General features: G+C 39.9%; 1 protein-coding gene across 2 annotated transcripts in view; it reads right to left on the bottom strand.

The window, feature by feature from the left end:
• The window catches only part of crebbpb (CREB binding lysine acetyltransferase b), a 46,033-nt gene extending 33,031 nt beyond the window's left edge, over positions 1-13,002 (bottom strand). For both annotated transcript variants that reach the window (XM_028454356.1, XM_028454357.1), the window contains exon 1: positions 12,169-13,002. In XM_028454356.1, coding sequence (XP_028310157.1) covers positions 12,169-12,253 — 85 coding nt within the window. In that variant the 5' untranslated portion in view covers positions 12,254-13,002. The remainder of the gene's footprint in view (positions 1-12,168) is intronic.
• Between the last annotated feature and the right edge of the window lie 1,441 nt (positions 13,003-14,443).

Raw genomic sequence — 14,443 nt, 5'->3', positions numbered from 1 at the left:
AATATTCTGGCCTCTAGTGGTGAAATAACTGGATAGATTCAGTAAACCATTGATCCCTGAGGGTAAATTGGATGACATTAATGCTGGTCTCATACATATTTATATGACATATTAGCACTACTGATTATGTGTAGATATAAGTTGTAGTGACAGAATAATCTGTCACTACAACTTCTACCTTTAATATATTAGTTAATATATTAATATATTAGTATTTATTTAGTTTCCTCACAGGAGTTAAAAATGAATATTTTCTTATTATTAATATTTCAAAAATAAAAAAACGGAATTTAAAAAAATGTATGTGGAAAACACTGAATTTTGGGAAAAACAAAACAAAATTTTGAAAAGGGGGTTTTAATGGGGCCCTTTATGTGCAGTAGATCCATGCACTCGCCGATTAAACTATTGGTCAATTCACTGGGCCGATTTTGGCATGTGACATATTAATCAACATCGGTTAATATTTAACCGCCCCCACTCACAGCAGCAGCAGCACAGCTCTGCAGAAGGAAGCGGAATATTTTGCTTCTCTTTGGTAAGCTGTGACTTTGTAAAACAATATAATGGGACAAAAACATTCTCACAGAAACACACTAATAGGGCATGTTAAAGAAGGCATTCTAGTTTATTTACACAAGTTTGAGAGAGCGGCTTATTGGTGATTTTTTTTTATTTATTTTTTGCAGAATATGCGAGTTGAAGTCATGAAGAAACCACTCCATGCTTTAAATAACAGTATTGAAGGCTTTAAAACAGTACATTTTGTGTTGAATTCAGCTCTTAAATTTTTTGTGTAAAATCCCATCCCAGAGGCTTATTAACTCACTCAGTGCCATTGACGAGATAACTCGTCATTTCAAATCCAAACGCTCAGTGTCATTTGGGGGGGGGTTACAAAATACGAATTCCTATATCCTAAGGCTTGGCAAAAGACACGAGAGCCGTTAGAATGGTTAAAACAACCAGTCTCGCTGCACCAAGAGGCTCAAAGCACACGCACTAACGGGCTCATTTACCTGCAAGGCCACATACACTGATTTAAGAATACAGTTGTAGATTTTTCAAGCACAAGATTAAAAAACTGAGCACCAGCTTATTCAATGGTTCCCAAACTAGGGGGCAGTTTGGATGAAGAACAATTTGAATTTTTACCTCTCAATGAAGTTTATATTTTATCCCCATTTTGTTGAAATGTGATGAACAGAGTAAAATAAAATATAAATAAATTCATTATTTATTGAAAAGATGCATTTTTTTTTAATTTTTTTTTTGCATTTTAAAACCAACTTAATTACAAAACATCAAATGCTAAGAAGAAAACGTGCATTTTTAAAAGTGATTTAAAAACAGGAGTTGATGAAGTCTGCTATATGGGTAGTGGCAATGCACATAAGGACAACTGAAAACTTGCACTCCTCTTTAAGTTTGTGCCTAATTTTTGACACCCTGAGGAGCAACTGATCAAATAACCAAAGAGAGACGAAGTGGGGACAAAAATATAAGACAAAAGCACAAAAATATAAGATGGAGCAAGACCCTTCATCGATTTAAAAACAATTAAAATAAGTTTTAAAATCATCTTAAAATAAGCATGCGGCCAGTAAGGTGAGCTGAGGACAGGCAAAACATGCTGGACTTTTCCCAAACCAGTTAAAAGATGCACAACAGCATTTTGAACAAATTTGAGATATAAAGTACTGATACCATCTCAGCCGAGACATGAAGCAGCAGAGCCAGGGTGTCATCTGCCAATTTCTCTCCAAGCTGTGGAGAGTCTACATTTCTGAGCTTGAATGTAAAGATACTAAAACTACATGCCCCCCAATGATGGGTACTAATCACATGCACAAGTCAGATTGAGGAAATCCTCTAAAGTGAGCAGTGGGAATGGATCTTAGGCTGTGTCCAAATAGTCCCTCTTTTCTCCTTTCCTATCCACTTTTCCATAACCCCGTGGATGACGTCACAGGGTTAAGGGAAGGTGTTATTAGAGGTGTCAGGAAAAGGTGATCACGTTTGTTTTGACGATCAGACCCACTTCTACTAGGTAGAATTCGACAGCCGCGTCTCCCTTCCCCAGCTTAAAGAAAAATTTGAACACTCTTATGGCCACCACTTAAACACTTCCGGGGGTTAAAGATCAGTGGATAGGAAAGGAGATGGGATGGACTATTCGGACGCAGCCATAGTTGCTTCTTGCCTGTGGTACCGACACGGCCAGCTCAGCCGTATAAATGAAAACAAGCCTGACACTATCCTGTGGCTACAGGCGAACAGCATACTGAAACGAAACTGGCCGTTAAAAAAACTGTCACACATTAACATGAACATCTAAGGCAGGTAATCTATGCCTGTAAGCATAACTCTGGAGCTTCAGCGGTTGAATGTGATAAAAAATATTTCACCTAGTGGTGATCACGCAAATGATGGACAAGAGGGAAAGAAATAACTTTGAGCTAAGAGAAAAAACAATTGGACAAAAGACGATAAATTTCCCCCCTGGCAGGGCTTTATATTAACTTTCAAAGATCACTTGTCATCAAGGTTAAGTAGGGCATCTAAACAATTTGTCAAATGAAGGGCTAAGATTTTGATTGGAAAAGTTAACTATATATCATTTCAAATACTCCTGAAATAGCCAACAGTTCGTTTATCAGCGAGCATATAGCGTAGGCCTGCCCAATATGGCTTAAAACCAATATCTCGATATTTTTAGGTTAAATCACAATGTACAATATATTTTAATTTCTCCTCTCACTTATTGACTGAATGTTAATTTCAACCCTTTTGTGCGTGAAATGAAACCAATATGGTAATTCAAGTAGCCCCTTATATTAGGGATGTGCCATCTAAGGCAGGGATTGAAAAAAAATAACACAATATGCACACTGGACTCGTGCATTTATTACCTCAAACAAACACGGGTTTAACAGCAGCAGAAAAGAGAAGAACAGCATGACATCCATAAAATTATTTACATGTTATCAGAACAATTAGTCAAGGTAGGTTTAATAGCCAAAAACTGTTCAAGTGCGTCAACATCTGAACACTATTGAACTGCAAAATTATATTGTGATAATCTCACCTAATGAGATGGGTTGGCAATACGCATGGTGAACAGCAGATCAATTCTGGGTTCAGAGACGACCACTCTGACATTATCCTCCATGTTAAGACGTGATCTGTATTTATTTGTAATATATGTCAGTGCTGAGAAACACACAGATGTAGAACCAAACGGCCTCAGTGTGCCCAGCGTGGCCCTGGATAGTGTTGGATATTCACTCTGCACTGAAATCTAGAACACGGAAAGCATCTTTAAATAAAAAGCTGTTTTTAAGGTGCGGTCACTTGACATTTCATCAGTGCGTCCTGTTGAGTTGAGGGCATCTCACCCAGAGGTATGGAAGGGAGGGAGGTGGAGTAGAGAGGGACCTGTACAGACAGACGCGCCTACTGCCCGGGGCCGGACGAACCGATAGCTCCCACCAGGGTTGAGGTCAACTACATTTTTCAGTTACAATTACGTATTCAATTACCCATTTTCAATTACAATGGAAAGCATTTTTTCCAATTACAATTACAGTATTTTTTTGTCCGCACAAAGTTCACTACAACTACGTTTTCAATTATCCATCCATCTTCTCCCGCTTAGCCGTTTCCGGGTCGTGGGGGCAGCATCCTCAGTAGGGAGGCCCAGACTTCCCTCTCCCCGGCCACTTCCTCCAGCTCTTCCGGGGGGACCCCGAGACGTTCCCAGGCCAGCCGAGAGACATAGTCTCTCCAGCGTGTCCTGGGTCTTCCCCGGGGCCTCCTTCCAGGGGGCATCCTAATTAGGTGCCCGAGCCACCTCATCTGGCTCTTCTCGATGCGGAGGAGCAGCGACTCTACTTTGAGCCCCTCCCGAATGACTGAGCTTCTCACCCTATCTCTAAGGGAGAGCCCAGCCACCCTACGGAGGAAACTCACAATGACGGACTGTGCAGACTCTGCATCACTGCAGACGCCGCACCAATCCGCCTGTCGATCTCTCGCTCCATCCTTCCCTCACTCGTGAACAAGACCCCGAGGTACTTGAACTCCTCCACCTGGGGCAGAACCTCATCTCCAACCCGGAGAAGGCACTCCACCTTTTTCCGGTCGAGAACCATGGACTCGGATTTGGAGGTGCTGATTCTCATTCCGGCCGCTTCACACTCGGCTGCGAACCGATCCAGTGAGAGTTGAAGGTCACGATATGTTGGAGCCAACAGGACCACATCGTCTGCAAAAAGCAGTGATGCAATACTGAGGCCCCAGAACCGGACCCCATCAACGCCCTGACTGCGCCTAGAAATTCTGTCCATAAAAGTTATGAACAGAATCGGTGACAAAGGGCAGCCCTGGCGGAGTCCAACCCTCACCGGAAACGATTTCGACTTACTGCCGGCAATGCGGACCAGACTCTGACTCCGGTCATACGTTTTCAATTACTAAAATTAAATTACAATTAATCACAATGACTGAGCCTGAAATAAATAACCTAATAAAAGTTAACCTTCCTCTTATGTTAGCTTTCTGTTAGCATCTGTTATAACAGGTCCTAAATCAGCTGTAAAATACACTAAAAACAAATATCTAATCTAATTACTTTCCTATCTATTGGTCACCTTGTTAGGCTTCCTAATCAATGAAAATATAGGTTTTAATACTTTTGGTGTGGATGTCTGAACCTTTTCTGTGTCAGTATACCCCTCGATTAAAATTATTTTTTAAATGGTAAAATGTGGGAAAGGTTTATATGAAACATATTTTAATAACTCTACTACATAGAACTGTAACATTGTTCACCAGTTTAGCATTAAATAATTGATCATTTTTATAGAATTTTCGTGGGAATTACAATTACAAAGTCAATTATCTAAACTCAATTACAATTTAATAACGATTACGACAGCACCAGTTTTTAAAAAATATTACAATTACACATTTAATTACGCCATAATTGCAATTAATTATCAAGTACGCGATTAAAATTATAACTGACCCCAATTCTGGCTCCCACACCCTTCCCCCGAGGAGAAAGGGAGGCCTGCTGGGCGCGCACTGAAATATTCAGAGCAACTAACGGCAAACTGACAGGTGCGTTACGCATGGACGCCGGTACATCCCCGTGAGACGAGTCACTTGACGGAGAGCCCGAGTGCCCGGGGTGCGCGAAGCTGCCCGGCAGCCAGGCCGAAGCCGAGCCTAAATGCAGTGTTAATTTGAGCTAACTACTGCCTAAAGTGACGCGCAAATGTAAGTGCGGTAAATCTGTCATCATCGCCTCCTAAGGAGCATTCTTGAAATCATATCACGACCCCCACTCGGCGGCTTGCAATCCCCCAGGGGGTTATGACCCCTGAATTGGGAACCACTGATCAAGGATCCTAAAGATTTGATATGATTACGAATCAGAGTGCTACAATTCGATTATTCAACCATTATCTCAATTTTTGATGCATTAGGTCATCCGTGTTCTCCTTCCATTTGAGTCCGTGTAAAGCAGAAAAAAATTTGTGTTACAAGTTTGTCACACCACAGAAACATGCGTCATTGACCACTGAGAAGGGTGCCGCCTCCTGTACTGTGTCTATGGGGGAGAGCAGTGTGAAAGCGGCTCCAGCGTTGATAGTGCTTCGAAAGTGCTCGGATCTGGCCAAACAAGGTATCAGCGGAAAGGTCTGCTCCGCCCAAGTCCAAATATGTGCATCCCTCCCGGATACAGTCAAAACCCACTAGAAAAAGTGTAGCACCAGCAGACGCGTTTTATTCCCTTGAGTCTGAATACGTGGTTTGTTTTCAGCTAGGGGCCGAATTGCGCCCACTGGAGGCCGCGGAAGTTTGGTGTGCTTGAGCAGCAGGGTCGGCTTGGGCTTTTCACTTTTGTTCCCTCTTCCCATCTCTGGTTTTCTGGATGGGCGGGGGAGTGCACAGCTTGGTGTGTAAGGAGCGCCAGGAAAGTGAAAGAATGCCAGCCAATAGCAAAGCATTTATGTGAATTTATACTCAACAGTCGCGATATAGTCATTTTATACATCTCACATGGAACAGGCCACCATTAATATAGCATGTATGGCACAGTTTTTGCATGATAAAAAAAACAGTATATTAACAAGGCAGGCTTGTATTATTATTAACTGACTAGTAAAGGTATTTTGTTAACTAAATATTAAGGGTTTAAGGATTCATCTATTAGACGGGCGAATTAATTTATATTGATGGATCCACCTACACTGGTCCATGATAGGCAAGTTGGCCTTCCAGATAACACAATCTGATATCGTTTTAAAAGGTCATCAATCGATTGTATCGATACAAAGAAATAGATTTTTAAAGGACTTTTAATGAAAAAGACGCTACTCGACTCGGTCGGCCATCTGTGACATCATTGCCATGTGCCAGATGACAACAAAACATAGCATGGCGAAGAAGCTGAAAATTTTAAGCCACCATTGGGGTCCAGTGTGTGGAAACACATTTTTGCCCGCTGTTTGTAGGATTTGTAAGAGTCAAATAAAATACGACAACATCACAAATCACTACCTACTAATGTACGTTCAGATTTTACACAACGTCGAGTGTCCAGGCAAGTTGCAGCATTTCTACAGCAGCAGCGCAAGGTAAAGTCAGCTCTCAGGCCTCGCCATCATGTTCAATTTGTCTTTGATTATAAATGTTAGTCTTCAGGAGCTTTAAACCAACCTAAAACATAATAATTAGTGATACACTGTGGTTTTGCATTACACAATCTAGAGGTCGACCGATAAGAGATTTTCAAAGCTACCGCAGACACCAATTTTTTTCAGCCCATGGCCGATATCTAAAGCTGAATTTCGAAGCCAATATACTTTTTTTTTTTAAAAGCAAACTGATTATGAAAGACAATTGAAACACTCATATGATGTGTATATATCACAAATTAAATTAAATACATCAATAAAACTTTTAACATTTATTGAAGCATCTCAGCGCATCAGGGTCCGTGCATCTCCGCAGCAGCAGTCATTCAAGCTCTCAACAGTGTTAAGCTGCGATGTCACTTTCTCCTGCCCCTCTACTTCTAACTACAGGAATAGTGGATTTAAGGTGATAATCATTTGTTTTCTCCATCAGCTGCATCGCATTGTGTCACAAGCACGTCAGATCAGCGATACGAGGCGATATAATAGGTTCGCCAATGAGCCAAACCACAAGAGCGGAGTACACCTCCGCATGAACAAATAGTGCTGACATTTCAGTGTACGTTTCACTGTGGAGGCGTTGCACAGGCAGCAGGAAAGTTTTTCTTTCCTTAAAATTTTGTGACGTCACAAACTTTGCAAATTTGAAACGGAGCAATTTTCTTTGTGTTGTAAGACTTACACAGACCACAAACAAATGACTGGATGGATTTATTTCACATTTTCTGTGCTGGTGGACACTCAAGTTACCTCATATGTAATAAAAAAAAAACCTGCAAAAGTGGACTTTTCACAATATGTCCCCTTTAACTTAAAGTATCTAGTAATTAAGTTCACAAAGATATAATAGGATAAGGATATTTGATCAGGCACTATTATATTATATCCTTATCCTATTATATCAGCTTTTTTTATTTGTAAGCCTATTGGCTTCTACCTCTCCCATGCACATGCTATTGTTATTACTTTTTTGTTTTATATGCATACAGCTGAATTTATGTTTTTTATGTTCTTTCTTTTTTCCTCTAAAGTGCTAAACAAAAAACGATATTGAAAAAAGTCCATATATCGGCCCAGTATATCGGCCGGCCGATATATCAGTCGACCTCGAATACAATACATTGTTTTATTTTAGTTTTTTCATTTCATCTTTTTATCTATTTTTTAAGTCATTGCACCAATGGTAAGCACTTAAATGTCTACAAAGACAATTGAATACATTGCAGTTTTGGCAGCTACTTAATGCTCAAACATACTAGGACTATTATGCCAGTATGCCAGTCCAATTAAATGCAAAGCACAGATTTTACGACCTCGCGAACTTCTCCGTGTAGTTGGTGTCATACAAAACACTGCTCGGCATTGTATCGATCCGCATTAAATGTACAACCGCCCTTCATTTTACCGCCTGGCGAAACAGAGCAGGAGAGATGAACACGAGCTTAAAGGAGAGACTGGCAGACGAGCTACGACAATACCGATACTTTTTAAACACGTCCCAGGAGTACAAGGACTACAGAGAAGCAAATGTAGGATTTGAATGGAAACTAATATGTGGCGGTGCGCCCATGTATATAAACTCTGGAGAGAGCGGACAGTCCGCGCAGAGTCCATTGTGCACGGAGTCTGCCCGAATATGTTTGAGCCTTTACAGTGCGCTGTTAAACCAATGCATCCATAACATCAGATTAACGCAATTGTAATAACAAATGGCATCCACTGCATGCAGCACTTGTAAGAAAATAAAAGTTTTCAGGACACGGGGTTCTCGTCAGCGCTGTTGACCGTAGGGGTCCTTGATGATGATTTAATCTTTCAGTATATTTAGGTGTAATAATCTCAATAGTTACATTAGTCTAATGGGACCAGCTTCGTCTGTGAAGACGTGAAATATGATTAAAAAATATTGCGTTTCACAAATTGGGACAGATTAATAGTGACATTATTTATGTTAACATTAATTTCACACAACGTGTGACATGTCTGTGTGTCGTGTGTTAGCTTAGCATAGTTAGCTTTAGTTGAGTTTTCAGTTCATAATCATTGCTACAGGTTCATCTCTGTCCCCGTGTTTGTGGAACTTTGGGTGGATCTGACGGAGGAACTTGAATCGGTTCCCTTTGTTGGATGGTTGTCTGGTTTTAACCAAGTAGTGGTCCATGATGTAATGCAGCACGGCAGCTTCAGGTAGCTGAGACGAGCACTCAAACGGCGGTGTGTGCGGGGGGGGGGGGCGGTGGTGGTGCACGTCAGAGCTTCCGTAAACAACGTTCCGCTCCAGAGAATAAAAGTTGACAACAAACGGGGGCAGTTTTGGCCCATGAAACACGATTTTTTTGGGGGGCAATCTTAGCTAAACTGAGGGACAAATGGCCTGTGGCCCTCGCTAATTTCCGACATGGGAATTTATCGTTTATATCGTGGGATGACATATTCTTACCGGTGAAAATGTTTTTGACGATAAATCATAAACGCTAAAATATAGCACATTCCTAATTGTTGCACACTTGAACACAAAAAAGACCCTTGCATGGGTTGTTTAAACTCTCGAGAAATACATACATCAGCAGCACAATCCATTTACCACAGGCAATCTGCTCACATAACCCCACCTTCAGCTGAGGACCCCTGTAGCCACTTAGCAGCACCGTTGTTGCCTGTGTGCCTCCTCCGCTTTGTACGTAGGCATAGTGGACTTTGTGCGGTGTTCGCACTCCTCAGAGCTTACATACTTGAGCGCACCATCGCATAGTAATTTCCAGTACAATCCTACGTTTACGACAATCTTTGCCATGCTCTTTCTGGGACGCGTTTTAAAGGTGTCGCGGTACTTTCGAAGTTTGACTGCCAGTCACTCCTCTAAGCTCGTCTTTATCGCTCCTGCTCTGTTTCACCAGGAGGGCAAAATGCAGGTCGGTGTTACATTTAAGTGAAAAATACATGTTAAGTAGTATTTTGTGTAACAAAGCAGACTCTGTGCGGTTATAAAACCTGAACTTTGCACTTATTGGCCTTGCGGACTCCGCCCGAGTATGTTTGAGCATTTATATAAACAAAAACAATCAACTTAATAAAACAATAGAAAAATATGAAATAAATGAGTCCATAACAGTCCCTTTATTACTGAATAAAATGTTATTTATTGTAGACCTATACAGTGTCTGAGTATTTATTAGTCGAGGACCTACGCCAACAAGGTTCTCACCAGGAAGTTTTCACAGCATAGGGGGTGGGGCGCACGAGCGAGTGAAATGATAACTCTTTGAGGGCCAAAATTAGTGAAGTAAAGCTAAAGTTGCTTTTTTAATCTTTGTTACTGCCTTACTTTAAGGGGTGCGCCATCTAAAGGACCTGACGAAAAATTACAACGTCTGGGGCCCCTACGCTCAACAGCGCTGACGAGAACCCTGACCAAGCACGACTAACTCTAACTCCATTCAACATGACCCTTCACCAATTCAAAAATAACTTTTGGCTTTAAAGTACGGCTGTAACAAAAATGTAAAGGAACAAAAAAAAAAAAACTTTGGCTTTACTTCGCAAAATTTGTCCTTTAATATGCAGAAAATCTTCTGGGAGAGGATGCCCCCCCCCCCGGACCCCCTTACTATACTCTCATGCCCGGCCACACTAAGTGATCCACTACGCTGCGAAAAATTCCTGGTGCGAACCCTGGGACATGATAGGTGGAAGTATCACTAAATTACACAAAGTAAGACCTTGCAATTTTGAATACAGGAAAAACCCTACATTACATAAAATGTACTGTAAATTTCAACAAAATAAAAAAAACAATTATGTTGATGTAATGTATTGTTATTATTGTGGTCTATAAAACACTAAAATTACAGTACTGGTAAAGTGTAAAAAAACAAGAGAAACTGTCAGATATTTGCGACTTTCAAATTTGCAACCATCTATTACTTAGTGCAAAAAAATCGTGGAGCAGCCACTTATGCAATGCTTTCTCTTAGCATAAAATGGTTCATTCCATTCTACCCTGGGCCAAGTCTTTCTCATCAGTGTGTGTGTGTGTGTATCAGCTCTGTTATAGACAGACTGTATTCTGCCTTCCAGCTAGATCATGAGTAAAATGGGATAGGCTGCAGCGCCCCACACGACCATGATAAGAATAAAAAAGTTCAGAAGATAAGTTGTAAGATGCAGGCTAAGGCAGATTAATTAAAATGATCTGAAACACCAGAGCAGGTAAAGCAAAGACTTTTGTCATAACTCAATCAAGAGAAAAACAGTCAAGACAACAGTGAGTCAAACTGTTATCCAGGTGTGATCATTCATGTGCAGGTGACCAGTTTGCAGGTGAGTGAGAAACTGTTTAAACTTCACTATTGTTGAGCATTGCTGCACATCGTTGCTTTTAAATTTCCAATATTAAAGACTTGAGTTCACGTTTTGATTATCCCAATGTATGTGGTTGAGTGTTTTTATAATATTTTGTTCATAATTTATTTTCGATTAAAACAATTTATATCATGTAAGTAAGTTTAATAATATCAGCTATAAGCATTTCCATAATATTAGATCTCCAAATGGGGGCATTTTAAAGGTAGATTTTATGTGGGCAGCCCTACATTGGTAACTCATTAACTCACTAGATGATTGATTGACCAAAAAAAACAATGAATGTAATCAAAAACCATCAGCTCAATCACAAATCAGGAGTTAAGAACTAAATTTGGTTAGTGCCCAGAATATATATCTACCTCAAAAGAGCTGGTAAATTGTACCACATTTCAATGTTCTGTACATTGACAACAAACATTTCATTTTTCTAAACCAACCCAACACATCAAGGCAGAGTTGCTCTGCAGGTTGGACTACTGCTGACTCGAGAACCTTGGGCTATTCTGATATTCAGTCAGAATCTGGCAAGAAATAAGGTTAAATAAAGCTGCACTGCATGAGATTCCAAACCCAATGCCTGTTTTTTTATTTATTCATTTTTTTTTTTAAATCATGTTGCTGAACGAAGGGCTGAGCCATCTCCAGCAGAAAGATCATCCATTGGTCAAGCAGTAAAGGTTAAAATATGGGTTGGGTTCAAGCAGGCTACCATATTGAGATAAATTCTGCCATCTACAATATGCTGATGTGATAACTGGGCTTTCTCTTGATAGTTATCAAATATTATTTTATGTAGTATTTAATATATTAAGTAAACCTGGGTTGTGTTTGATATAAAATATATCTAATATACACGTATTTTCTCAAATAAATGGATTAAATTAGTTTTTAAGTTTTTGGTGTTGTCATAACTACATTAATTACCAGTTTACACCATTGTTAGCAGGCAGAACAACATGCAAACTGTGCAATGACAGCTTTTTACCCCCCGGTGATATTTTGCTAATTTTCCTGAAGTGACTGTGAGGTTAATGCTGGGCTGCACGTCTCGGTTAATGCTGGTAATATTACAAGTTAGCAGAGGCTGCAGTCTTACCTGGGCCATCGGATCCGGAGAGAGGGGAATTGAGCTTGGGTCTCTTTGCGGTGGGGGGTCCCACATCCAGCAGATTATCAGCCATCCTGCTCGCAGGAATTTATGGATGGGTGGAGATACTGAAAAATATCTGACCGGCCTTTGTTTCGTGATACCAGGTCAAATGTCTTGACGTTAAAGGAGCACTTTAACAGTTTTTTGCGGTGCTGGCAGACTGGCGAAATGCTGCCCATAGAAGAAGGTTTCAAAAGAAGAGCAACAGCGCCACGCTTCGCCGCCGGAGATCACCCCATGATAATCCAACACCCAACACCCACATAATTATCCTTAATAGTTACGTCCAAAATTATTTCCGCTCCAGAAAAATAAATATTAATCAATCATGAAATATTACACATCGCGTAGGCCGATCTCCTTCGAGGCAGGTCGACGGTTTCGCGTCTGCACACAATCATTTTTTTGCAGTCAAAACGAGCGGTGGTTAAATGTTTTTTTGGCTTAAATAAAAAGATCAAAATTCAAAAAATATTTCCTATGAAGTGGATTATTTTTACCGGTGCTGTCTCCCGGTAAATACGGCGTCTCGGGACGGGGATACGGAGAGAGGCAGCGCTCTCTAAAAGGGAAATCAAATATACAGAGGGCTCCCAAGACGACGAAAACCCGCATAACCCTCACATGTTTGGAAAAATCCTCGTCGCAGACACCGACGCTTCGCTTCTCCTCCCAAAAATAGCCGTCTGAGGTCGCTCTGAGCGGCTCCGGTCAGTTTTTTAAATAAATGCACCCTCAGAAATCCCGATTCTGAGCCGCGTCAAGATGGCGGCTGTTGATTCCTCCGATACAAAAAAGTTTTTTTTCTTCCCAGCTAGACTGAAGGGGCGGGGCTGCGCTGTGACGCACTGACGTAAACCTGAGTGCCCCGTGCGTCAGTGTGGACGTACGTGAAGGTGCTTCTCAGGGGTTGAACCATGAAGCGCCAAATTTACTAAGTTTATTCCACTTAAATATCAAATCATGGCAGTGCTACAAGTACAAAACTACAACAGTGTGTTTGTTTATTTATATAGAGTAACAAAATGTTTGTTTTGGTACTTTTTTCTTCAAAAAAAAAAAAAACAACAACCAATTTTCAACAAAATTATTGACTTTCATTTACTTAAATTAATGACACAAGTCAATGTCATGAATATTCACATGTGGATAGCAACTCTACGTGTTCATTCCCCTCTATCAATAGGAGAAGTGAAATTAAATAATTACCAGAGATGTAAAGCGTACTGATATTTCCTACTGAAGTAGAAATACTGTTACTTGATTGAAACTGTACTCAAGTACAAGTAAGTCACACATAAAATACTCAAGTACAAGTAAATGTAGCTCAAGTTAAATAGTACCCAAAATAAAAGTTACTAGTTACTTTCACACCCCATGTTTATTGTTGGTAATAAATCTGGCCACGGTTCCTACATACAGTAAACATCTCATGTATAAACTTAAAAAGAAAGAGACCAAATCTTGCACAATTGGAGCTTAATTTATTTTCCACAAAGGCATCTGTATAGAATTAAATGTTTGTCAAAATGTAAAATTCTTTTTAAATAAAACAACACTAATGAATGTAATAAAAATACATAAAAAATGTCAGGCTCTAAGTGTAGCTCCATTTATGAACTATAGAAGAGTGCCATGCCAAATGTGTAATGTGGACAACAACATAATAGGTAGAAACTCTAACCTGAACCAAAGAAAGGGGTCAAATAACTGGCATTCATTGCTGTTTTGACACCGTACTTTACTTTTGATCAGTCACTTTTCCCCTCTGCTAATTACAAGTATTCACGTTACTGTAATTGGGTTGCTTTTATGGGTACTTGTACATTTTTGAGTATATTTCTAAATCAGTCATTTTACTTCTACTTAAGTACATTTTAAAATAACTAAAGTAATTCATTACACTTCTACACCCAACCGTTACTGAGAATTTTTTTTTTCTTTTTTAAGATTTATGACCAAAAATACATGTGGGAGGTGAAAGTAACTAGTAACTTTTACATTGAGTACTATCTAATTGAGCTACTTTTCACTTGTACGTGAGTATTTTATGTATGATTTACTTGTACTTGAGTACAATTTCAATCAAGTAACAGTACTTCTACTTGAGTAGGATACATCAGTACTCTTTAAATCTATGATCACGAGTGAATTTTTGGGATTTGTTATCGTATGACGCTAAGCTCTGAAATGTCTTTAATCTTTAAATTTAATCTTGATG

Source organism: Gouania willdenowi, chromosome 8 (genome assembly GCF_900634775.1).
Source record: "Gouania willdenowi chromosome 8, fGouWil2.1, whole genome shotgun sequence".
NCBI lineage: Eukaryota > Metazoa > Chordata > Actinopteri > Blenniiformes > Gobiesocidae > Gouania > Gouania willdenowi.
Note: the sequence above shows the minus strand (reverse complement) of the source record. Positions and strands in the feature narration are given on the sequence as shown.